At 41.2% G+C, this 27,485-nt stretch overlaps 1 protein-coding gene across 5 annotated transcripts; it reads left to right on the plus strand.

The window, feature by feature from the left end:
- On the plus strand, positions 1–8,722 carry LOC139539113 (transcription factor CP2-like protein 1). Of its 5 annotated transcripts, none has more exons than XM_071341893.1 (16): positions 1–192; positions 664–812; positions 1,805–1,878; positions 1,993–2,055; positions 3,611–3,716; positions 3,953–4,059; positions 4,295–4,447; positions 4,561–4,671; positions 5,050–5,147; positions 5,445–5,499; positions 5,636–5,729; positions 6,090–6,222; positions 6,380–6,462; positions 6,652–6,794; positions 7,481–7,532; positions 7,653–8,722. In XM_071341893.1, the coding sequence occupies exons 1-16, from the start codon at positions 131–133 to the stop codon at positions 7,688–7,690; spliced, it is 1,521 nt and encodes a 506-aa protein (XP_071197994.1). In that variant the 5' UTR covers positions 1–130; the 3' UTR covers positions 7,691–8,722. The 5 variants fall into 5 exon arrangements, with proteins under 5 accessions (XP_071197994.1, XP_071197995.1, XP_071197997.1 ...); XM_071341894.1 differs by having other exon boundaries at positions 2–192; positions 6,132–6,222; XM_071341896.1 differs by lacking the exon at positions 1,993–2,055 and having other exon boundaries at positions 2–192.
- Positions 8,723–27,485: the final 18,763 nt, after the last annotated feature.

Genomic DNA, 27,485 nt, shown 5'->3' on the forward strand with positions numbered 1-27,485 from the left:
AGCAGGGTGCTGGCCGGCAAACTTCTTTGAGAGCGCTATCAGACCTACCTGTGGAAGCAACACACCAGGGTGCCATACCCAACTCCCATTCTCTGTTTCTGGGGATACTTTAGACGCTGCACTGGAAAACATGTTGTTTTGGCACAATCAGCCAGAGCCCTACCACCAGCATTCAACTGCAAGTTATATTCGGTAAGTGGACATCTCCAATTAGGAAACTTTTCTATGTTTTAAGATAACTTTTATAATCAGAAAAGTTTAATTCAGTGGAGAAAAAATGTATGAAGCGTTTAAGAAAAAAATGTAACATTTAAATGGGATTGAAAGCAGCTAAATGTTTCATACATGTTTATTAGCCCACAACTTCACCAATATTGCACTTGAGTGTTGTAGTAGCTTAGGCCAAGACCTTGCAAAATTGCTACTTTATTCCAATGCACCTCAGATTTTAATGTGAAGTACACAATATATGGCAAAATAATGTTGTGCAATGTGATTATGCATCATCCAAGTTTATTAAAACATTTTACCTACCTACACCTTAGTCAAGAGGTACTGATAAGATTAAGTCTGGCTGACCATTGAGAAGCCTCTTACTTATTTGTGCTTCGATAATTAATGATCAACTGCACATTTCCCCCCTCTCTCGCTGCTCTCGCTCAGAGATGCTTTGGCGCCTTTCCTGAAACACGAGGAGGAACGGCACGCAACAGAAAATGGCGCCAAATGGTCTCCTTTCCAATATGTTCTCTGTGCAGCCACCTCGCCCGCTGTAAAACAGCAAGAAGAAACTCTGACTTATCTAAACCAAGGTAGCTAGCTATTCTTTCTTTATTACTAAAGTCATAGGTTGTTGGATGGAATTGAACTCATGGCACGTAATTGAGTGTAGGCCCACTCAGAGGAACATTCTCCCTCTTATCAGCACAGATACAATATGGGGAAACACCCCTCCAGTAAAGAAAACAACTGCATCACACACAAGCTGCAAGCTCGTCTTTAGGCAAAGGAAGTTCATGTAATGGTCATATTCACTCTTTTTTCTTTACATTTACAACCCACACAAGATGAATGACACTTACATTTTAGTAAATCTTGTTCAGCTTATTTACATAGAGACACACAATTCCCCTTTAAATAGTCCCACATCAGGAATCTTGCATTTCTAGATATACCCCTTTAGTTTATGAAAGCTCCCCCAAGGTATATATTTGATTTTCATATTCATCTTATCTTGAACTGCATTTTCCCTCATTGTTCTCATCTTCTTGTTCTCTCTTGTGGTCTAATTTACGATCATCCATTGGGTTTTTGTATTATGTATTTATTGGTTCAGAATATATTGTATATAAGACGGCCATTTACCAAAGGTTACTAGGTAGGTTGTACATTTCGGTGAATGAAATTGGAAACTATTGGTAAACCAGCCCAAAATTATACAACCCCCACATAATTTTTTTTTTTTTTAAGTTAGTCTACTATGTAGGCCTACCTGCCTTTAAAATATGTTTATATGATATGACTATTGCACAGAAGTACTTGCTTGATATGATGGAAATTGTAATAGTAAATTGCAAAGTAAAGATTTTTATTTGACAATTGGTGGGCTCAACCATAATGTGGTTGAAAGCTTTTAGGGGGCACTGCAAGGGGTCTATGGGGGCAAACCCTGACTTTAAAATGATTTTTCAAAGAAAAGGTGCTTATTAAATGCATTTCTATTCCTATGCTGCCCCTTTTTCTGACTGATTGATTTCACAGTTTTCAATTTTAATCAGGTTTGTCTTAATGTTTTAAAATGTAGGTCAGTCCTACGAAATCCGTATGCTTAACAGAAAACTAGTGGAGTATACAGATATAAGCAGCAAATATGTTAAGGTAGGTTAAAGGTATTGTGTATGTATTTTTGACTTTCATGTGACCTCTTCTCTGACCTTTTTTTCTTTATCTGTTTGTATGTATCCTCCATTTCCTGAAACTGTCAACACACAGGTGACTCCTCAACCCTCTTCTTTCCACTTCGGGGGTTGGGTGGGTGCCATCTTTGAAGACTTGGTACTATCACCCATCTTCTCCCCTTCTGAACTTATACACCACCGCACACTCAGCTCAGTTCAGCTTACCCTTCAACGCATCAGCTTTATCGCACAACACATCACATACCTTCAAGTTGTCTTATTTGCTCTTTTTGCATAAGTTCATCTTACATACAGTTCTGCTTTCGTCTATAGACTTTACTACTGGGAGTTATTCATAAAGTTTTGACATCTTTTTACTTTGTTGAAATGTATTTCTTGTCTTTCTTTTTGAAATATGAAATGTGCATCAAGAACGTTGATCAATATAGCAAGGGAATTATTACAATCCTATGTTTTATATCAAGACCCTTCTTGTTTGTTGTAAAGGAAACCTTGTTTAACTTTATTTCATTATTTCAAAAAGAACAAGTGGTATATTGAAGATGCCACTGGTTTATGAATAACACCCATTAGTACAACTCAAGTTGTCCCTATGTGCACATTTTGTTGCAGGTTGTTATAATATGTTGGATCTATGTTTGTTTTTAAGTGATTTTAATTATGGGAGTTGACTTTGATATACCTTTATGTCTATCACCAGTGAAATTCAATCAAATGACTTGGTTTAAAATTAAGGCAGATATCGGTATGCATTTTCCATGAAGGGAAAAATGAAGTCATTTTAATTGAATTTAGCCATGTCCCAATACACATATCCATCCACTTGAAAGTTCTGTGTCGTCAGGCTGTCAGGAATGGACGGTCATATTTCGGTCGTGTTCAATGAAGCAGTCTAACGACACTAGAATGGAACAGGTGGCACTTGTACAAACAGATGACGTGTTGTGTCTGTCTATGTCCTTGTGCTCTGCGCAGTCACGCATGAGCCTCTCAGTGTAATAGGCTGAAATGAATGGAAACGTTGTTTTTACAGGTTGTTAATTTTACGATTTGATTTATGTTCTTAGTAGGTTTTAAATGTGCAATTAACTTAATACTAATGCAACAGTGAGGAGGAACATTAATTTATGTCCCTTCGTTTGTGTGGAAACAATAATTAAGTATGCACAGGCAGTTGTCTAGTCTGTCGTTACCGATCCAGACCAGTGCTTTAATAATGAAAAGCTTTATGTATGTGCTTTGTTCTCAAACGGTGACACTTCAAACAACTTCTACTGATTCCTCACTAAATGTCTTAATAGCACAGGAAGAACTCATGGATGTTTTATCTCATAGCTTCTGTCAACAAATAGTTTTGTCATGATGGCAGATTATTGCACAACCATCAGACATAATTGAATCCTATATGGCTTTAACCCCAGCATTATCTACCTTTCTATGCTTTTAGTCAATGGGAATCTGTGGCTGTTCTTTTAAGTGTTATTCATATGAGCTGAAGCCAAGGGTGATGCAATCCATATGGATCTCCACTCGTTAATGCTGTCTGAATAAATGATCTGTAAATGGTTCTTCTGGGAGATTGTGCGTAGCTTTTCGCACTTTGCCGAACGACATTGGCGATCGGCCATGTGCGAGGCTGCCTTGCCTAGTCACTGTGCTTCGTATTAATGCTTTGTCCTGCTTGTCCACAGAGCATTGTGCGTGTGGTGTTTCATGACCGGCGCCTGCAGTACTCAGAACATCAGCAGCTGGAGGGTTGGAGATGGAACAGGCCTGGGGACAGGATCCTGGATGTAGGTAAGGCTGGTTGCCTGCAGACCAGAGAACTTCTTAAGTAAAGCCCAACCACAGTATGCTTGACTGACCTATGATATGATCTACATTGCCTTTGGTCTAATACTGAAGTGTAATTACTATGCAATTATTAGGTATTTACCGTTTTGACTAATCCTTTCTAAGTATCTACCTGGTAAAAAGGCATAAGAATTTCTTCTGACCTGCTGTGACTTACTGACTTGATTGACTGTGTCCAGATACCCCCCTCTCTGTGGGTGTCGTCGAGCCTCGTGCTCACCCACTGCAGCTCAACACTATAGAGTTCCTCTGGGATCCCGTCAAGAACGCATCCGTCTTCATCCAGGTAACACAGTCAAATATCTATTTCTTTTCCCTGCTTTCTAGCTTACTTTGGTCCTGGAATTGGGGTGAAAGTAAACTCATTAGACATATAAAAGGTTTTAGGAAGTGAGTTTATACAGTGACTTCCCACATCCCAGAGGGACTATTTTCCAATTCCACCCATCTCTTGCATTTGAAACTCTAATTACCATATAGAATGGCTCATGGATTGTGTATGTATGTTTGTTTGTGTTCAGGTCAACTGCATTAGCACTGAGTTCACCCCTAGGAAGCATGGTGGGGAGAAGGGAGTTCCCTTCCGTATCCAGATAGACACCTTCACTCAGAACGAACATGGAGAGTACCTGGAACATATGCACTCCTCCAGCTGTCAGGTCAAGGTCTTCAAGGTAAAGGGGCTCTTAGGTGGGGTTGTGTGTGTGTGTGTGTGTGTGTGTGTGTGAGAGCTATTAGTTCATTTAATTTCTTTGTGTACTTAATTTTTTCTTCTATTTTCTTTAAGCCAAAAGGAGCTGATCGTAAACTGAAGACTGATAGGGAAAAGATTGATAAAAAGTCCCATCAAGACAGGGAGAAATACCAATCCTCTCATGAAACCACCATGCTTACCGAGGTGAGGGACCCTGACACTGTGGCTGTGTGTCACTTGACAAGCTATTCTGTCACAATATGTTAATATGTTGCTTTAGTCCACTCATGTTGTTGATTGACTCCGTAGTCACTGTAACCAGCCCTTGATGCAGTTGTCTGTTAATGATTGTGACAGTTAGGGCAACAGTCCGTCAGTGCCTTTTCTTTTGACGTCAACCAACATGCTGGAAAAAACAGTGATTGTTTTCTACTAACCTGGTTTTAGGTTTCTAGGATTTCCCACTTATGTCTGTATCAGTCTACAATCACAATGTCCTAATAAAACAGTAACCAGGCGTACCTCTCTCTTTGCCAGGAACATCTTATTAAAGTTAATTTTCCTCTCTCTCTTTTGTTTCAGTGTTCCCCCTGGCCTGATGCCCCAAATCTCGGTAGCACTAACAACACTCCTTCCCCAGTCTACCACAGCTCCCCCACCTCATGTAGCTTTACTGATGGGTAAGACACCGCTCTTATCTGGATGAATTGAACTGTTTCATTGACTTAAATTGTTGATCATGAGGTAAATATAGGATTTATCTGTCTTTGTGCATCTATGGCAGTTTAGTTGCACACCCACGCATTTTCTGAAGAACCGTTATGTAGGACAAGAGGTTAGCCAAATTGGATCCTCCATTATCTACAGTGCAATCCCATTGGAACTGCCTATTTGCACTAGTCTTATCAGGACAAGTCATTACTTAATGACCCAACTCTTGTCATCTCCCCCATTTGTGTGACACTTTACTTTTATAGCAACAGCTCTCCAATCCAGCAGGGGGAGCTGATTCTGTCCGGCTGCTCTTCTGATGTAAGTAACAGGAGAAGTAGTATTAATGCCATTGCTCTCATCTCTTATTTTTTTAGGCAATTGTTTGGAGACAGTGGGCAGTCAGTGGGTGCTATAGCTACTCATTTCAAGGGCTCTTCTTCTTTTTGACATGTAGCACCTTGTGCCATCGTCCTCACCGCAGGACACGCAGCTGTGGCTTCAGCTTCACAGGTTCTCGCCTTACTGTAGGCTCTTCTCCAGCTTCTCAGGTAGTGTGTTTGTGGTTCAATTAACGCAAGACTCAACCTTAAGACCTAGTTGTATGTTCCTGAACACTGTTGCCAGAGCATCCATTTCCTTGAAAATGTTATTCCCGTTTCTAAGACTATAAACCGTTCTTTGTAGCTTTTTGTTTTGATGCATGTAATTGATATCTGAAGGACATTTCCAGCGAAAATTAAATATAGATTATTTTTAAAGTGAAATAATTTAACACATGAATGACGCTCAGATGACTGTCAGACACTACAAATCTATAATTGCTTCTAACTTTGTAGAAAGGCCTTAGCAGAGAATAATCCGGGACTTTTCTCTCTCTTTATGTCCTTGTTCCTCCAAAACGTCATCAGACCAGTTTGTAAGTGACTGTGGATCTTCTGTGAATGTTGTAGGCGCTGACCTGTTGAAGATGAGCAGAGAGGACCTGATCCAAATCTGTGGTCCGTCAGATGGCATCCGGCTGTTCAACACCATCAAAGGAAGGTGAGACTAAACTGCAGTGGCAGGAAGACTACTCCAATATACATTTTTTGGCAACACTTCACATGTTCAATTAGTACTTTACTCAAGTGTGTAACTTTTATCCCACATTTACCATGGTCAATTCTGGATGGGTGTTATTCGTCTTTACTCTGTACAGGTGTATACAGCCCCGCCTCACCATCTATGTGTGTCAACAACAAGCCAGGAATCAACCACAGACAAAGCCCGGGGGGGGAGAGGGTAGGTTACTGTACATCTCCAATTATTGTGGGTACTAGTTATCTGACACCAAAGGACCCTTTCCCGGACAAAGATAAGCCTAGTCCTGGACTAAGAACCTCCAGTGACTTTCCAGTATTTCCCATATTATGTTTTAGCTGATGATGATCTCTAACCCTCAGCTAATCACCTTTCCTCCTATGTCTATAGTGTACCATGCTCTATATCTGGAGGACCTGACATTGGGGGACCTCTCAGAGAAGATAGCTCTCCTTTACAGTGTAACTCCCCAGCAGATCAGCCACATCTACAGACAAGGACCCACAGGGATACACATACTGGTCTCTGATGAGGTGAGAGAAGGCAGGGGTCAGAGTTCAGATGAAGGATATAGTGTATCTACAGATTACTATTTGATTTTCAAGCATTTGGTTAGTAGTTATATTGTATGTATGCATATTTAATCATTAGTAACTGCAGATGAATTACTTGGCTTTACAAAGTAACCCTCTGACCTTCTCCTCCAATGCATTTTGAGAGGGAGACGAAGTTTTAAAAATAGACATTTGTTGAGTAGTTCTAGGGGTTGGGGTCGTGGGTAGTGTTTCTATCAGTGAGAGTAGTGCTAGTGGTAGGGGTTGGGGTCATGGGTAGTGTTTCTATCAGTGAGTAGTGACAGTGCTAGTGGTAGGGGTTGTGGAGTTGTTAGGTTATCTGTATTTCCTCCAGAGGCCCTGTGTTGGTTGTTTGGGCCCTGGGCTAGCTTGGGTCAGTCAGCTTGGGTCACTAATATCACTAATGGCCCTGTGTAAATGGCAACGGCTTAGAAAATCAATCATTAATGACTGGTAGGAAACAGGGGAATGTAGACCTATGGATGCAGAGGAACTACAACAGAATCAACTGGCTCAGGCTGTTATGGCCAGCGCTGTTTCCATGCACTTGATTATGATGTCTGGTTACTGATTGACTACCAGCATCAAACAAATAAAGAGAAAGAGATGCCATATGAATATCTTCTTAATTTCTTCTTTCTCAGATGGTGCAGAACTTCACAGAGGAAACAAGCTTTGTTGTCAACACTCTGAAAGGTCATATTTCCCTCACTAACCTCTTAAATGCACAGAACCTCATGTAAATATGCAATTGGTATACTTATTTAATGTTTTAACAGAGCTAATAGTTGTCCTATGTTTATCTTCTAATTGCAGATGAAAATAATGATGGCTACCATGTTGTGTTGAAGTGACTGGAGGACAGGTCTGGAGTGGATGGTTTAGATCCCTGTTCAAGTGTCTGGAACGTATAGGGCTTGTTGAGGAGTATTAAACTTTGTAACATTAAATAGTGCAATTGTATATATTGTTCATAGCTTATTCTATATATCATGTTCCTGTCCAGGCATTGCAATAACTCTGAAAATGTCCTTGAGACAGCTTTTTAGTTTACTTTTTTAAATTTATTTTTTTATTAAGTTATTGGTTAATTTTGATGAGATGTGTAATTCGTTTATAAAGCATGGTTCATTACTCCTGCAAAATGGACATGTTTAAAAAAAAAAAAAAAGTAAATATCATACAAATCTATTTAAAATCACACTTTAAGTCGTTGAAATGTATCATAAAGTGTTGTTCAAAGAAATCCAAAATATACTACATTATTGGCATTCCTTTGTTACGATCTATAGTTGTTGATTTGTTTGATGTTACATATTAGAAGGCAAACATTATTTTCTGCGGTATCAGTACGTATTGTTTTATAAAGAGTGAGGACCAACTGTTTTCTAGGGGTCACATTCAAGTATTCATTCTGAAACTTACTTTCATTTCATCTTCAAATGATATCTTTCCTATCGACATGGTTTATGTTTATTCAATAGTGGCTTGTTTAGCAATACTACAGTGTTTCAAAAGTGATGTAAAGTATTAACTCTGTTTGCTTCGGGCCACAATTGCTTTACCTATTTTAAACATTTGAATTAAAAGAATCTAGACAAATATTTCAACCCCCAATACAGACTTACAGATAAGGCAAATGAACAAATCATAGAGCTGTAATAGCTAAGGATTCTATCCTGCTTCTGTTATTTATCTCCCATTTAATGTAACATTTTATGTACAGCATATCAGTTGTTCCACATACCTGTCCTGAAATTTAAATAGCTTGATATTGTCCAATATGTTAAGTGAAGTATTACTGCCAATGCTTGAATTTTAATGAAAACAACTTGACTGTGATGATGTGATTTCACTCAACATAAAGAATTTTGCACTGCTCTGTACTATTCTTCTGAGTTCAATTTATCATTCACTAACATCTGTTACAGTATAAACAAGATCAGCTCAATGTATTTAATGAAGAATGTTATAGTTCCCCAGCAACAAAACCCAAAATTGTCACTCAAACAGAAAGAAGAACTAACGAAGAGTCACTGACAACAACCACAACTAAACAGGTGGGGTTTTAGGAGGGGTTCTGAAAGACACTATGGGGGTGTCCACTGAAAGTTGACTAGTAACAGTGCAAACTAAATTTGCCCAAGAGGCAAACAAAAGAAAAACCCACAACAAAGATACAATAATCAAACCAAAAAGTGGAGCAAAACAAAAACAGGGAAGATCAGATAAAGAATAGCACCTGGTCCAGCACAGGTGAAGCACCTTCCCACTAACGAGATGGCAACCAGCACAGGTGTAACACATACTGCCTAACGAGGCGACACCAATCGGTGCGCTCTATGTGCTAAGGTCCTATACGTGCTAAAGTCCCACCTCAAAACAAATGGAAAAACTAAAACCTTTAACACGGAATTATAACATAATGCAGCTCTAACTACAATACAGATCAGGTTGGGGACCAGGGGACACTTGTTTAACAAATGAGTTGTGAAACAGTAGGTGGATGGTCTAGGGCACTTGTTAGTTATCGTGATGTTGATTATTCATTGCTCACCCCTGACATGATCTCCAAGTGAGGTCAGTCTGGTCGCAAGGGGTACAGGCAGAGATAGTACCAGAACCAGACAACATGTCACTTTGTGGACACTATTACAGTTCAGAGTTGCACCAGAGCCCTATACTACAAATCATGTTTGAGGAGTTAGTGAGGTAACTTTGGTCAACTCTGAGTTCAACTCGGGAGAACTGGTACGACAAAAGTGGCTCACCTTTTAGCCAGGTACATTTCTATGGCAACGAGTCCTTCAGAACTAACCTGCTCCGGGGCAGGCTAACTCAGGAACATTTTTGGGACATTCTCAGAACGTTGTATCATGGTCTTCTGGAGTTTTTTGTTTAGTTGCGGTGAAGATATGGTAAATCTACAACAAGTTACTGTATTTATACAGCTACATTAAGGTGTTAATGGACAGTATGCTGCTGTATGAAGATTACTTGGGACTCAACCTCACAATCTCTTGGTTGCTAGTGTTGTGACTTTGGATATGGGGCACCATTAAGGGTTTTGATATAGAGAGACCCCTTGAATTAACTATATCAGTAGTTATCATTAACTGTTATATGCTTCTCTTGGCTGAGGTCCATATCCGGATCTTGATATGCTTTTTGATATGCTGAAAATAAGGACGATTTCTGATGCATTTTTTAGTTCAGCACATGCTCAATAATTTGTCAAATATGAATAAAAAAATTTTCTTTCATGCACAAATCATTTTTGGATAACCCTCCAGATATAATACATTGTATGGCTGGATATTTAATCATTAGATATCCTGAGATAGGCCTATGTGCATCCAGGCTGCATCACATCTGGCCGTGATTGGGAGTCCCATAGGGCGACGCACAATTTGCCCAGCATCGTCCTGGTTTGGCCGGGGTAGGCCATTATTGTAAATAACAATTTGTTCTTAACTGACTTGCCTCGTTAAATAAAGGTTACATGTGGACATCTTATTTTCTCTATATGATGACAAATACTGACACAGGCCTACATACTATATTTTTTCAGCACATACAGTTGAAGTTGGAAGTTTACATACACTGTTAGCCCTTGGCAAGGCAGACGCTCGTTGACGTGCGCGAGCAATGTCGGTGCAATAATTGAATAACACCGGTTCCTTAATTTATTTTGCAACGCTTGCGCACCCGACGCAAGCGGTGTAATCAGGGTATTAGGTTAGAGTCATTAAAACTCATTTTTCAAACACTCCACAAATGTCTTGTTAACAAACTATAGTTTTGGCAAGTCAGTTAGGACATCTACTTTGTACATGACACAAGTAATTTTTCCAACAATTGTTTACAGATGGATTATTTCACTTATAAATCACTGTATCATAATTCCAGTGTGTCAGAAGTTTACATACACTAAGTTGACTGTGCCTTTAAACAGCTTGGAAAATTCCAGAAAATGATGTCTTGGCTTTAGAAGCAGCTGATAGGCTAATTGATATCATTTGAGTCAATTGGAGGTGTACCTATGGATGTATTTCAAGGCCGACCTTCAAACTCAGTGCCTCTTTGTTGACATCATTGGGAAATCAACCAAGACCTCAGAAAACAAATTGAAGTCTGGTATGGTTCATCCTTGGGAGCAATTTCCAAACGCCTGAAGGTACCACGTTCATCTGTACGAACAATAGTACGCAAGTATAAACACCATGGGACCAAGCAGCCGTCATACCGCTCGGGAGGGAGACGTGTTCTGTGTCCTAGAGATGAACGTACTTTGGTGCGAAAAGTGCAAATCAATCCCAGAACAACAGCAAAGGACCTTGTGAAGATGCTGGAGGAAACTGGTACAAAAGTATCTATATCCATGGTTAAACGAGTCCTATATTGACATAACCTGAAAGGCCGCTCAGCAAGGAAGAAGCCACTGCTCCAAAACCGCCATAAAAAAAACAGACTACGGTTTGCAACTGCACATGGGGACAAAGATCGTACTTTTTGGAGAAATGTCCTCTGGTCTGATGAAACAAAAATTGAACTGTTTGGCCATAATGACCATTGTTATGTTTGGAGGAAAAAGGGGGAAGCTTGCAAGCCGAAGAACACCATCCCAACCGTGAAGCACGGGGGTGGCAGCATCATGTTGTGGGGGTGCTTTACTGCAGGAAGGACTGGAGCACTTCACAAAATAGATGGCATCACGAGGGAGGAAAATTATGTGGATATATTGAAGCAACATCTCAAGACATCAGTCAGGATGTAATAAATGTATCACTAGCCACTTTAAACAATGCCACTTTATATAATGTTTACATACCCTACATTACTCATCTCATGTGTACATGTATATACTGTACTCTATACAATCTACTGCATCTTGCCTATGCCGTTCGGCCATCGCTCATCCATATATTTTTATGTACATATTCTTATTCATTCCTTTACACTTGTGTGTGTAAGGTAGTTGTTGTGAAATTGTTAGATCACTTGTTAGATATTACTACATGGTCGGAACTAGAAGCACAAGCATTTCGCTACACTTGCATTAACATCTGCGAACCATGTGTATGCGACAAATAAAATTTGATTTGATTTGAGGAAGTTAAAGCTTGGTCACAAATGGGTCTTCCAAATGGACAATGACAGCAAGCATACTTCCAAAGTTGTGGTTAAATGGCTTAAGGACAACAAAGTCAAGGTATTGGAGGGGCCATCACAAAGCCCTGACCTTAATCCTATAGAAAATCTGTGGGCAGAACTGAAAAAGCGTGTGCGAGAGAGGATGCCTACAAACCTGACTCAGTTACACCAGCTCTGTCAGGAGGAATGGGCCAAAATTCACCCAATTTATTGTGGGAAGCTTGTGGAAGGCTACCCAAAATATTTGACCCAAGTTAAACAATTTAAAGGCAATGCTACCAAATACTAATTGAGTGTATGTAAACTTCTGACCCACTGGGAATGTGATGAAAGAAATAAAAGCTGAAATAAATCATTCTCTCTACTATTATTCTGACATTTCACATTCTTAAAATAAAGTGGTGATCCTAACTGACCTAAGACAGGGAATGTTTACTCTGATTAAATGTCAGGAATTGTGAAAAACTGAGTTTAAATGTATTTGGCTATGGTGTACAGTATGTAAACTTCGGACTTCAACTGTACAATGCTCTTGACTGAGGTCCATATCAGGATCTTGATATGCTAAATAAGGACAATATCTGATGCTTATTTAAGTTGAGGACATGTAAATAAAATTGACAAATATTAAATCCATATAATTCTTTCAGACACTAGCTAAACATGTTGTATTCCGTCTACTAAAAGACACGTGCAAACCACAAGCTAAAAGCACTGTAACTGGTAACGTTAGCCTAGCAACAAGAATTAGGTATTTTCTGCTGTGGAGTTCCCAACTGTAATTTTTTTTATTTGGGTGCCACAAATTAGTTTGTAAACGGTGTGTGGTCGAACTGACAACTGGAGAAACAAAGAAGTGAGAAGTTGTTCAGAAAATACCTCAAAGAAGTTATCGTTAATGTGAGTAGCTAATTTGAGATGTATTATTTATCTTAGTCAATGGAATCAAGAACATTAGCTAATTTGGCCAGCAGACAGTAGGGCTAGCTAGCTAGGATTGATAGAGGGGTAAAAGCTAACTGGTAGACTAGCTAGCTAACAAATAACAACATTCCCTTCAGGGATTTTTTTACACCCTATCAAGCTTCAAGGTGATAGCTAACATTTTAAAACGTTTGGGCGTATTTTGTATTACTGGTTAATATCAGATAGTTAGCTAGTTAACTAACTTAGCTAATTGGAAACTTGGCTAGCTAGCTTGTTCCAGTTAGTTTTCTTGTCATGAATGAAGCAGGTATAGTAGCTACCTTGTGTATGGTTATGTGAAATTACAATATTTTCCTGCAATATCAACACAATTTTGATTCATGATTTATGCACTGACACAACGCCACATTCATAGAATATGTCCAATGTAACAGAAAAATGACTTGTGTGTCAATGTTGCCTCAGTGGGATTCCGTCAGGATGGGATGAATAGTTGGAGGATGGTGGTCTCAGTCCCCCTCTCTCTTTCCAGTGGAGCTACAGTGGGCCGGAAATAGCTCACAGCAGAAGAAGTGATATCAACATCTTTCTCTCTTTGTTCTCAGTCCAGGAAGTTAAAGTCTATTAGAGTGGAAATTGTTCTTTCGCTGATCACCCCGGGTTGTATTGCGAACTTGAATGAGCAACAGTGAACTCCGCAGGGTCCTCTTGAATGATTCTTCTGTCTGAGTAGGATAAGGCTTCCTCGATTGGTGATTTGGTTTGCAAGGAGATGGGATCATTCATCCAATGGGCGTGGCATTGCCTTGCGGAACTTGATCTAATTTCTGTTTAGTAAGTCCTCTAATTTATAGGGAGACTCACAGAAGGCGGACTCTAATGGCCGGACAGTGTCATTTGGACCGCCCTGTTGATTCTAAAGATTCAGGAAATCAATGTTCATATGAGATAAACCTGAGACTTACTCTTAATAAATTTGAAGACATAATCACTTGGTTGCTAGCAACCTGAAATATCCTGCTATGGTGCTATGTCAGCCGGTAAGCGCATTCGCTGAGTACGTGTCTGGCCCCACGGCCTTGTGAACGTTAACCATGTTTAAAGGTCTTACTCACATCGGCTACGGACATCGAGATCACACAGTAGTCTGGAACAACTGGCGCTCTCATGCATGGTTCAGTATTGCTTGCCTGGAAGACAGCATAAATCATTTACACTACCGGTCAAAAGTTTCAGAACACCTACACCTATAAGGATTATTCTTAATTTGTACTATTTTCTACATTGTAGATTAATAGTGAAGACATCAAAACTATTAAATAACACATATGGAATCATGTAGTAATGAAATAAGTGTTAAACTAATCAAAATATATTTTAGATTTGAAATTCTTCAAATAGCCACCCTATGCCTTGATGACAGCTTAGCACACTCTTGGCATTCTCTCAACAAGCTTCACCTGGAATGCTTTTCCAAACCATCTCAATTTGGTTTAGGTCGGGGGATTGTGGAGGCCAAGTCATCTGATGCAGCACTCAATTACTCTCCTTCTTGGTAAAATAGCCCTTACACAGCCTGGAGGTGTGTTGTGTCATTGTCCTGTTGAAAAACAGATGATAGTCCAACTAAGTTCAAACTAGATGGGATGGCGTATCGCTGCAAACTGCTTTGGTAGCCATGCTGGTTAAGTGTGCCTTGAATTTAAAAAAAAATCACAGACAGTGTCACCAGCAAAGCACCCCCACACCATAACACCTCCTCCTCCATGCTTTACAGTGGGAAATACACATGTGGAGGTCATTCGTTCACCTACACCGCGTCTCACAAAGACAAGGTCGTTGGAACCAAAACTCTCCAATTTGGACTCCAGACCAAAGGACAAATTTCCACCGGTCTAATATCCATTGCTCGTGTTTCTTGGCCCAAGTAAGTCTCTTCTTCTTATTGATGGCCTTTAGTAGTGGTTTCTTTGCAGCAATTCAACCATGAAGGCCTGATTCACATAGTCTCCTCTGGACAGTTGATGTTGAGATGTGTCTGTTACTTGAACTCTGTGAAGGATTTATTTGTGCTGCATTTTCTGAGGCTAGTAACTCTAATGAACTTATCCTCTGCAGCAGAGGTAACTCTGGTCTTCCATTCCTGTCGCGGTCCTCATGAGAGCCAGTTTCTAAAACTTTTGACCGGTAGTGTAGATCGTCTGGTAGGCTCGCATCACTGGTCAGCTCGCGGCTGACCAGTTGTAATCCGTGATAGTTTGCTAGCCGGGTCACATCAGAATGCACTCCCAGGAATCCTAGTTCCACAATAAATAGTTGTTACGTTTGATAATGTCAATTATTTATGTCCAAGTAGCTACTTTTGCTAGCGCGTTCAGTACACATTTCCAAACGCTCGTGCAAGTCCCGCATAACGTCGGACGAAAACTTCAAAAAGTTATATCACAGGTCAAACTAAGTAGAGAATCAATCTTCAGGATGTTGTTATCATATATATCCAATAACGTTCCAACCGGAGCATTCCTTCATGTCTGTAGAAGTTATGGAACGCAAGGCGACATCATGAGGAATGCGCAGATTACCAGGAACTGGCAATCTGCCAGACCACTGACTCATTCCCCTCTCATCCGGCCCCACAACACAGTATAAACTTCATTCAACGTTCTACAGACTGTTGACAACCAGTGGAAGGCGTAGGAAGTGCAAACAAATCCATATCTTCCTGGGATTTGAATAGGCGATGAGTTGAACATCAACCAGCCTCAGAATTTCCACTTCCTGTTTGGAAGTTTGCCTGCCATATGAGTTCTGTTATCTTCTTATGGCTGCATCCCGCTACCGGGATCGATATGACAACAGCGAGTGAAAGTGCAGGGCGCCAAATTCAAACAACAGAAATCTCATAATTAAAATTCCTCAAACATACATGTGTTTTATATCATTTTAAAGGTAATCTTGTTGTTAATCCCACCAAAGTGTCCGATTTCAAATATGCACCTCTCATACCTCTCCTTAATGCAACCGCTGTGTCAGATTTCAAAAAAACTTTACGGAAAAAGCAAATCATGCAATAATCTGAGACGGAGCTCAGAACTATAGCCAAATTAGCCGCCATGTTGGGGTCAACAGAAACCAGAAAATACATGATAAATGTTTCCTTACCTTTGATGAACTTCATCGGAATGCAGTCCTAGGAATCCCAGGTCCACAATAAATGCTTGATTTGTTCGATAATGTCCGTTATTTATGTCCAATTAGCTACTTTGGTTAGCGCGTGACGAAATGTCCAAAAGTTCCATAACAGTCAGTAGAAACATGTCAAACGATGTACTGAATCAATCTTTAGAATGTTGTTAACATACATCTTGAATAACGTTCCAACCGGAGAATTAGATTGACTTCAGATGAGCGGTGGAACGGAGGTCCTTCTCATGTGAATGCACATGTGAAAGCATGGTCAGCTCGTGGCAGTGATTACTCATTCCTGTCTCCTTCGACCCCCCTTCACATTAGAGTCACCAGACAAAGTTCTATTGACTGTTGACATCTAGTGGAAGCCGTAGGAAGTCATCAAACTCATCAATATCTCGCTGTAATTTCAATGAGAGCTTGGTTGAAAATCTGCCACCACCAAATTCAAACAGGGAGTGGAACTTCTCAGGTTTTTGCCTGCCATATGAGTTCTGTTATACTCACAGACATAATTCAAACAGTTTTAGAAACTTCAGAGTGTTTTCTATCCAATACTAATAATAATATGCATATATTAGCAACTATGACTGAGGAGCAGGCCGTTTACTCTGGGCACCTCTGTGCACCCTTCATCCAAGCTACTCAATACTGCCCCTGCAGCCACAAGAAGTTAATGTTTTAGGGACTCCTGAGAAAACCAGCAAACCAGGCTGTCGTCTTGTGAAACACTGGATGTAAAGAGTCTAGCTAGCTAAAGCATTTACTGCAAATTGAATGTACAATTGTGTTGGCATGCCTTGCTTACATTTGCCATGCAATGCAGCTGAAGTAACATAGCTAGCTAACTATTTATTTGCTTATTGTGTAGTGGAGAATAAAAAATAACTGTATGCCTATGGATGTGTAGCTAGCTACAGTATGTAGCCGATCTGTGTATGGACCCTAAAAATGTTGGTATGAATATTAGTTCAGAACCTATCTATGAACCTCAGCTATCATAGTTGCTGTATCAACTTCAAGTCTGAATGGCATTAATGAAGCCTATGGATAGAGTAGAATTTAAACTTTATTGTTCCAAGGATGCAAGTCCTATATACACGTACTGTAGTTATTACCACACATGAAATCCCCACATTGTAGCCTGTACATTTAATATATTCACTGATCATGTACTCTTCCTTGGTAAATAAAGGTGCGGTTCAGGTATGAATCTCTGAGACATTATTTTTCAGTCATATCAAACTCCATTATTTGAATGATGCCGTGTCTGCATGTATGTATTACAATTATACACTTCAACAGTGTTTACCACTCCTGCTCTTGGAACATCAATGATTACACATTGTAACTATGCAATATACTAGAAACATGATTGACTTGTAATTCATATATACAGAAAAAAACTATGGATATCTAACTCCCTTCATCTGCATTAATCTGAGGACACAGGATAGTATTTCAATGAGATACTTAATTTCAACCAGTGGAGAATGTGAAACGCTTTATTGAAAGAAGTTCATTATCCAGGTGTTATAAATACATAAATGCAGTATAATTATGATAATTGTAATATTATAAATACAAGTTCAATATGTACTTCAATGCACATATGGTGGGCATTATAAAACGAGGAAGAAAGACGAGGTGGGGAGAGAGGTGTAAGAAGAGGTAAGAACAGCGGCAGACAGCATATGATTCATGAAATACAGTGCTACCCAAATATTCTCTCAGTTCATCACAATTGCTATGTCTCCTAACTGGGCCCCCAGTTGGTACTTTCAATGTATTCAAATGCAGACAAAACCCAGAAAAAATAACATTGATATTAACTCATGCTGAAATCTCAGACCATCATTGCAAACCATTCCTACACTTCTCACTCTCCCTTCAGGTTTTGAGATATTTCCCCCAAGAAAGTGCTATAATATTACATATGACAGATTCTCCAGACAGCACTTCCACCTGCTAGTTTAACTTTCAGGTAACTCCCATATAAACCTGCACTGTATCTTCTATTTGCCTCAGGTTTTGGTCACTGGTCACGATAACAACACCCACCCGTAGCACTCGTTCCAGCAGGTATATCTCACTGGTCATCCCCAAAGCCAACACCTACTTTGGCCGCCTTTCCTTCCAGTTCTCTGCTGCCAATGACTGGAACGAATTGCAAAAATCGTTGAAGCTGGAGAATATCACTCACTAACTTTAAACATCAGCTATCCGAGCAGCTAACCGATCGCTGCAGCTGTACATATCCCATCTGTAAATAGCCCATCCAATCTACCTACCTCATCCCCATATTGTTTTATTTACTTTTCTGCTCTTTTGCACACCAGTATTTCTACTTGCACATCATCATCTGTACATCTATCACTCCAGTGTTAATTTGCTAAATTGTAATATTGCCTTACCTCCTCACGCCATTTGCACACACTGTATATAGACTTTCTTTTTCCTATTGTGTTATTGACGTTTGTACGCTTGTTTATTCCATATGTAACTCTGTGTTGTTTTTGTTGCACTGCTTTGCTTTATCTTGGCCAGGTCGCAGTTGTAAATGAGAACTTGTTCTCAACTAGCTTACCTGGTTAAATAAAGGTCATAAATGTACCTTGGCCTTTCTGCATTTTATATTACATATTTAGTATTTTCAACAAATACAAAATATGACGCAGCGACTACAATCGAAGATCCAGTTTATCATGGTGATATGAGCATTTATTTTATATTTCACAGTATCCAACATTGGTGCACCAGTTTACCTACTGTAAGATTGCTGCCAGCAATCAATTGTTATTTGTTGTGAATGGCGGCACTGGATGTCCCAATACATTGAATGAAGTGAGTCAAATCTGACTTGAACATTTCCCCAAAATTTTATCAAATGTGTTCATTGTTGGATTCTATCAATAATTTGCAGACCTCACCTTGCGGTCATGCTCATTCAGAGCAATATAATGTTGACCTCAGAGGCGTCATGCTTTCTTTGAATAAGGAAGCACTGCCCAAGTCTGACACATGATGGCACCGCAACCACAAGAGGTATAACAGGTACCCTAAAATAAGTAGAGAGAAGATTACTTTTATTGTCCAATTAATTGTACATAAGGTCCAACAGAAATTCCCCTTTGGCCTTTAAAAGCAGGAGTCTTCAAAAATTATTATGCTTCAATTCTTTTTTTGAGTTGTACAACAAGTAACATATGACAAGTAACCAACGACTTATCTACACAAATAAAAGATACCTGTCAGTGCCCTCTGTCATTACTGAACCTCGATATGTCGAGAACAGAATACTGCTAAGAGCACATCTCCCAAATATGGACAAGATATAGTTGGAGACTGAGAGGGTGGTAAGACTTTTGATGGGAGCCTGTGACTCAAAGGTGTGTTGACCTGATGATTAGCAGTGATTTATAGTCCATCCATTACAGTGGCAGATGGTGGCAAATGAAGGAGAGGCTCATGGGAGGTGGCATGTTTCTGTGCATGCTGGGACATTAGACTGGAGCAGACGGTTGAGGACCACAGGGTCACTGCACAGATTTACTAAGCGTTTGCACCAATAGGGGATAAAACAAGGCTATCGTTCACACCTACATTTTAATGTCTTATTCTTCCTCTTAACCTTTAGTTTAGTCTTTTATTCTGTCCTTAATGTTTAATTCCGTTTTGAAAAACAGGTGTAAATTTTGCACACGCCCTCCTTTCAGTCCCTGACTGGATAGATGACAGACAGGCGTGTGGTTGGTCCTCCTGGGAACCCTCTCACATGAAGGTCTCCCTGGTCATGGAGGTCTGCAGACACCTGCTCAATATGGATGTGATCATGACCAATGATGTGAATATGTATGTCTATGGTCATCCTGACTGAGGTATCCATCATACGCAGGAGATTGAGAGCTGTCAGAATAATATTATAATGATGAAAGGTGTGTCTGTGAATGACATGTACTTTCTAGTAGGCTTTGTGAGTCTTAACCTGAGGTAGAGGTGATTTGAGAGTTCCTCCAGATGTAATGACAATCTAAATAGTTTGGGATTTGTAAATGTTTATTTAATTGACTAAAAAATTGTAATCTGATTTTCAAGCAGCATGATTCCTGAGATTGTGACAGACTGTTGGGTCCTGACATTCGTTTTAGGGTCTAAAACAAATATGTCCGGCAGCTGCATCTTACAATATCTGCCACTGAAAAGTACCTATCACAGCAACTCCAAAGCATTCCAGAGATTCTCCAGCTCCTCTTGCACCAACATAACTCACAGAACATCTTCATCTGACACAGTTTAGGCTGAGCTATGCAACTTGCACCAACATAACTCACAGAAGATCTTCATCTGACACAGTTTAGGCTGAGCTATGCATCTTGCACCAACATAACTCACAGAAGATCTTCATCTGACACAGTTTAGGCTGAGCTATGCATCTGGTGAGGCCTGGTAAATCTCAGTACTTAGCATGAATGCCCTAGCATTTTAGTTACCCAGAGTTCATGTTCTAGGTTTCAGAGGCCGGGGTGAGATGCCAAGCTGAATGGAATCCGCATCAGGTCATGGGCAGGTAGTCATGAGGTCAGAGATGGGGGGGGGGGGGGGGGGGGGTGAATCTACTGGAGCTGGGTGGAGATTGGGATGTGAGGGATAGATAGCATGGTTCCGCTCAATGCTTGGGATGGAGCCATTGTTGGGTGCCAAGGTTGAAAAGAGACTCCGCAGTCCAATCAATGCATTTTATGCTCCCATGTGATTAATTTAACAACGTTTCGACCACTCAGGTCTTCATCAGGTCCAAGGGTCACATAACTCCATGTAGGGCCATAGAGTGGGACATTATGCCCCCTGTCCAGTGCATCTTTCTGTCAGTCACTGTGGGCCTGGAGATGGGGGCCGGAGGAATGTGAGAATAGTATGTGCAGAGAGTAATTTCTTATCTTATCCTTTGAAATGTTTGATTGGATGTTCTATATGGCATGTTTAGAGATACTTGTTGTCTATATCTGTTCTTTGGAACTCATGGGTTGTATCTGTAAGCTGCTTGAACAAAACCTCATTCTGCTTTGTCCTCCAGTTTCACTTAGAAAGGAACCATTCTACTCCTTCACCACTAGAGGGCATACCAGAGCTTCTCTATGGTGAAGTACCCTGGCTGTCTAGCTGGCACACAAACGAGCACTCAAATTGGCATAAATTGTTGAGTGAAATTAAACCATTTTCCCCTCTTCACACTCTCTCATCCTTTGTTTGTTTTTGCGCAAAAAAATGTTACCTGCAGAATTTAAAGGTGCGTGTGTTCTCTCAAGGGCCAAGCCATAAAAATGACCCTGAATGTTTTGCACCATTTCCGCCATAAACTGCAGCTGTCCGCTCAGTGTTAAGACATCTCTGTATGGCTGCCTGGCTGAAGGACTGAATATTTATGTTGTAAAGTTTGTTTGTAATATGTAGGGGAGAGTGGGGTATTTTTAGGCATTTTTTAAATTCAGAATCACTACGTCAAGGGAAATATAGTATTCTTTCTAACAAAGACCGATATATACACTGCTCAAAAAAATAAAGGGAACACTAAAATAACACATTCTAGATCTGAATGAATGAAATATTGTTATTAAATACTTTTTTCTTTACATAGTTGAATGTGCTGACAACAAAATCACACAAAAATGATCAATGGAAATCAAATTTATCAACCCATGGAGGTCTGGATTTGGAGTCACACTCAAAATTAAAGTGGAAAACCACACTACAGGCTGATCCAACTTTGATGTAATGTCCTTAAAACAAGTCAAAATGAGGCTCAGTAGTGTGTGTGGCCTCCACGTGCCTGTATGACCTCCCTACAACGCCTGGGCATGCTCCTGATGAGGTGGCGGATGGTCTCCTGAGGGATCTCCTCGCAGACCTGGACTAAAGCATCCGCCAAATCCTGGACAGTCTGTGGTGCAACGTGGCGTTGGTGGATGGAGCGAGACATGATGTCCCAGATGTGCTCAATTGGATTCAGGTCTGGGGAACGGGCGGGCCAGTCCATAGCATCAATGCCTTCCTCTTGCAAGAACTACTGACACACTCCAGCCACATGAGGTCTAGCATTGTCTTGCATTAGGAGGAACCCAGGGCCAACCGCACCAGCATATGGTCTCACAAGGGGTCTGAGGATCTCATCTCGGTACCTAATGGCAGTCAGGCTACCTCTGGCGAGCAATGGAGGGCTGTGCGGCCCCCCAAAGAAATGCCACCCCACACCATGACTGACCCACCACCAAACCGGTCATGCTGGAGGATGTTGCAGGCAGCAGAACGTTCTCCACGGCGTCTCCAGACTCTGTCACGTCTGTCACGTGCTCAGTGTGAACCTGCTTTCATCTGTGAAGAGCACAGGGCACCAGTGGCGAATTTGCCAATCTTGGTGTTCTCTGGCAAATGCCAAACGTCCTGCACGGTGTTGGGCTGTAAGCACAACCCCCACCTGTGGACGTCAGGTCCTCATACCACCCTCATGGAGTCTGTTTCTGACCGTTTGAGCAGACACATGCACATTTGTTGCCTGCTGGAGGTCATTTTGCAGGGCTCTGGCAGTACTCCTCCTTGCACAAAGGCGGAGGTAGCGGTCCTGCTGCTGGGTTGTTGCCCTCCTACGGCCTCCTCCACGTCTCCTGATGTACTGGCCTGTCTCCTGGTAGCGCCTCCATGCTCTGGACACTACGCTGACAGACACAGCAAACCTTCTTGCCACAGCTCGCATTGATGTGCCATCCTGGATGAGCTGCACTACCTGAGCCACTTGTGTGGGTTGTAGACTCCGTCTCATGCTACCACTAGAGTGAGAGCACCGCCAGCATTCAAAAGTGACCAAAACATCAGCCAGGAAGCATAGGAACTGAGAAGTGGTCTGTGGTCACCACCTGCAGAATCACTCCTTTATTGGGGGTGTATTGCTAATTGCCTATAATTTCCACCTTTTGTCTATTCCATTTGCACAACAGCATGTGAAATTTATTGTCAATCAGTGTTGCTTCCTAAGTGGACAGTTTGATTTCACAGAAGTGTGATTGACTTGGAGTTACATTGTGTTGTTTAAGTGTTCCCTTTATTTTTTTGAGCAGTGTATTTCGGGATGTTGTTTATCCCTGGAAATAATCAGAATTCATGTCATCATTACAGTTTTGAAAACAGCTTGTACAAGAAAAGTGGTCTCTTGGCACAACTTACCCTGGGCAGTGGCAATTTTAGCATGTAAATCTTAGTACGGACAAAAAAATAAAAAGGGGAATGCATGCCAGCAAAGCCACTACACAACACAACACTAAACAATACATTAATTGCACTATAACGGTGACAAACGGTGCACACAAACTGTTAGGGCCTAAATAAAGCTGTCCCAAAAGCAGTCCCAACATCTTAACACTGCTACATCTGGCTATCAGCGGAGCCTTGTCTGGCAGCGAAACAGTTCATTCAGCCTCATTTACTGCCTTTAAAAAAGACATAGCTGATATTGGCGCTGGACAAGCCGGTTGGGGAGTAGAAGCCGATGAGGCGTGAGAGCCTGATGGCCCAGCTGAAGCATGACGTGGGGTGGGCTCCTGCCGAGCCCACCTGGGCAAGAAAAACCTCTCGAGCCAACTAGGACGTGGAAGCCCGACGAGCTAGGTGAGGCACCTCTGGGTTCCATCGACAACGGCACGACGTCACCAACAAAAACCCAGGCCTCCCTGATGCTTCCAATTTTGGTGTCAGCATTCTGTAAGGATCAACGCTGGAGACAGGAAGCAGGTACAGGGAGAACATTTAATGAATAACGGACATAAAACAAGACAGGACAGGGGACAAATAAATGGCATCAATGCTGACACGGGGATGAAACAGAGGAAACAGACAGATAAAGTGGAGGCAATCAAATAATGATGGAGTTCAGGTGGGTCCAATGAGGCGCAGGTGCGTGTAACGAAGGTGACAGGTGTGCGTAATGATAGGCAGTCTGGAGCTCAAGGGAGAACGGGAGCAGGCGTGACAATGCCAGCAATAATGCCTTGCATTACGCCTGGGAAGAAAACACTTAAATTGTGGCCTTGTAGCTAATAATGGCGCCGGAGGGGATGACTACCATTTTACGGGCTCCTAACCAACTGAGCTATTTTATTGTTTTTTTTCCACTGTAACTCATTTTGTACATAATGTTGCTGCTACCGTCTCTTACGACCTAAAAGAGCTTCTGGACATCAGAACATCCAGAACAATTACTCACCTCAATCGTTTTCTTTAATGAGTGCAACATGAAGGATATATGTAACGCCCGTCTGAAGAAGTGGACCAAGGTGCAGCGTGGTACGTGTTCATGATACTTTATTTACTCAGAACACCCAAACCAAACAACAAAAGAATAACGAACGTCACGTTCTGAAGGCTTCTCAGAGCTAACAAAAAACAATATCCTACAACCTAAGGTGGCAAAACAGGCTGCCTAAGTATGATTTAACTAGGCAAGTCAGTTAAGAACAAATTCTTATTTTCAATGACGGCCTAAGAACAATGGGTAAACTGCCTTGTTCGGGGGCATAACGACAGATTTTTATCCTTGTCAGCTGTCTATTTACCACCACAAACCGATGCTGGCACTAAGACCGCACTCAACTAACTGTATAAGGCCATAAAAAAACTGCTTATCCAGAAGCGACGCTCCTAGTGGCCGGGGACTTTAATGCAGGCAAACTTAATTCCGTTTTACCTCATTTCTACCAGCATGTCACGTTCAACCAGAGGGAAAAAACTCTAGACTACCTTTACTCCACACACTCCACTCGCCTTCCATTTGGCAAATCTGACCACAATTTATTTTTTATTTTCTATTTAACCTTTATTTAACTAGGCAAGTCAGTTAAGAACAAATTCTTATTTACAATGACGGCCTTCCAGAAGGTAAAAGGCCTAAAAAATATAGTACAAAACACACATGACGACAAGAGACACCACTACACTACACGAAGAGAGACCTAAGACGACAAAATAGCATGACAACAACATATGAAAACACAGCATGGTACCAACACAACATGACAACAACATGGTAGCAACAGAACATGGCAGCAGCACAACATGGTAGCAGCACAAAACATGGTACAAATATTATTTGGCACAGACAACTGGGCAAGAAGGTAAAGACAACCATACATCATGCGAAGCCGCCACAACTGTCAGTAAGAGTCTCCGTGATTGAGTCTTTGAATGAAGAGATGGAGATAAATTGATCCAGTCATACCCAAGAAGACTCGAGGCTGTACTTTGCTTCAACAATGTCCTGAGTAAAAGGTCTGAATACTGATGTAAATGTGATATTTCAGTGTTTTATTTTTGATAAATTAGCAAAACATTCTAAAAACCTGTTTTCGCTTTGCATTATGGGGTATTGTGTGTATATTGATGAGGGGGAAAAAATATTTTATCAATTTTAGAATAACGTAACAAAATGTGGAAAAAGTCAAGGGGTCTGAATACTTTCCGAAGGCACTTTATCACCATTATAATATGTTAATAATGTAGGTATTCATCGGTTATAACATGTTAACACTACACTACTAAACTGCCTTCATATACCAGTTATAATATGTTAATAATGTAGGTATTCATCAGTTATAACATGTTAACACTACACTTCTAAACTGCCTTCATATACCAGTTATAATATGCTAATGTAGGTATTCATCAGTTATAACATGTTAACACTACACTACTAAACTGCCTTCGTATACCTGTTATAATATGTTAATAATGTAGGTATTCATCAGTTATAACATAAATTCTATCCTCCACGATAATTCTATCCTCCTGATTCCTGTTTACAAGCAAAAACTAAAGCAGGAAGTACCAGTGACTCACTCACTCAATACGAAAGTGGTCAGATGACTCGGATGCTACGCCACAGGACTGTTTTGCGAGCACAGACTGGAATATGTTTTGGGATTCCTCCAATGGCATTGAGGAGTATACCACCTCAGTCACTGGCTTCATCAATAAGTGCATCGACGACGTCATCCCCACAGTGACCTTACGTACATATCCCAAACAGAAGCCATGGATTACAAGCAACATCCTCACCGAGCTAAAGGCTAGAGCTGCCGCTTTGAAGGTGCGGGACACTAATCTGGACGCTTATAAGAAATTCAGCTATGCCCTCAGACGAACCATCAAACAGGTAAAGCGTCAATACAGGAATAAGATTGAATCCTACTACACCGGCTCTGACGCTCGTCGGATGTGGCAGGGCTTGAAAACTATTACGGACTACAAAGGGAAACCCAGCCATGAACTGCCCAGCGACGCAAGCCTACCAGACGAGCTAAATGCCTTTTATGCTCGCTTCGAAGCAAGCAACACTGAAGTATGCATGAGAGCACAAGCTGTTCCGGACAACTGTGTGATCACGCTCTCCGTAGCCGATGTGAGCAAGACCTTTAAACAGGTCAATATTCACAAAGCCGCAGGGCCAGATGTATGTCATTAGGTGAATGCACCAATTTGTAAGTCGCTCTGGATAAGAGCGTCTGCTAAATGACTTAAATGTAAATGTAAATGTATTACCAGGACGTTTACTCAAAGCATGTGCGGACCAACTGGCAAGTGTCTTCACTGACATTTTCAACCTCTCCCTGACTGAGTCTGTAATACCTACACATTTCAAACAGACCACCATAGTCCCTGTGCCAAAGAAAGCAAAGGTAACCTGCCTAAATGATTACCGCCCTGTATCACTCACGTTGGTAGCCATGAAGTGCTTTGAAAGGATGGTCATGGCTCACATCAACACCATCATGCCAGAAACCCTAGACCCACTCCAATTCACATACCGCCCCAACAGATCCACAGATAATGCAATCTCAATCGCACTCCACACTTCCCTTTCCCACCTGGACAAAAGGAACACCTATGTGAGAATGCTGTTCATTGACTACAGCTCAGCGTTCAACACCATAGTACCCACAAAGCTCATCACTAAGCTATGGACCCTGGGACTAAACATCTTCCTCTGCAACTGGATCCTGGACTTCCTGACGGGCCTCCCACAGGTGGTAAGGGTAGGCAACAACACATTTGCCACGCTGATCCTTAACACGGGGCCCCTCAGGGGTACGTGCTTAGTCCCCTCCTGTACTCCCTGTTCACCCACGACTGCATGGACAAGCACGACGCTAACACCATCAATAAGTTTGCTGACGGCATAACAGTGGTAGGCCTGGTCACCGACAACGATGAGACAGCCTACAGGGAGGAGGTCAGAGACCTGGCAGTGTGGTGCCAGGATAACAACCTCTCCCTCAATGTAAGCAAGACAAAGGAGCTGATCGTGGACTATAAGAAAAGGAAGGCCAAACGGGCCCC

Source organism: Salvelinus alpinus, chromosome 14 (assembly GCF_045679555.1).
Source record: "Salvelinus alpinus chromosome 14, SLU_Salpinus.1, whole genome shotgun sequence".
NCBI lineage: Eukaryota > Metazoa > Chordata > Actinopteri > Salmoniformes > Salmonidae > Salvelinus > Salvelinus alpinus.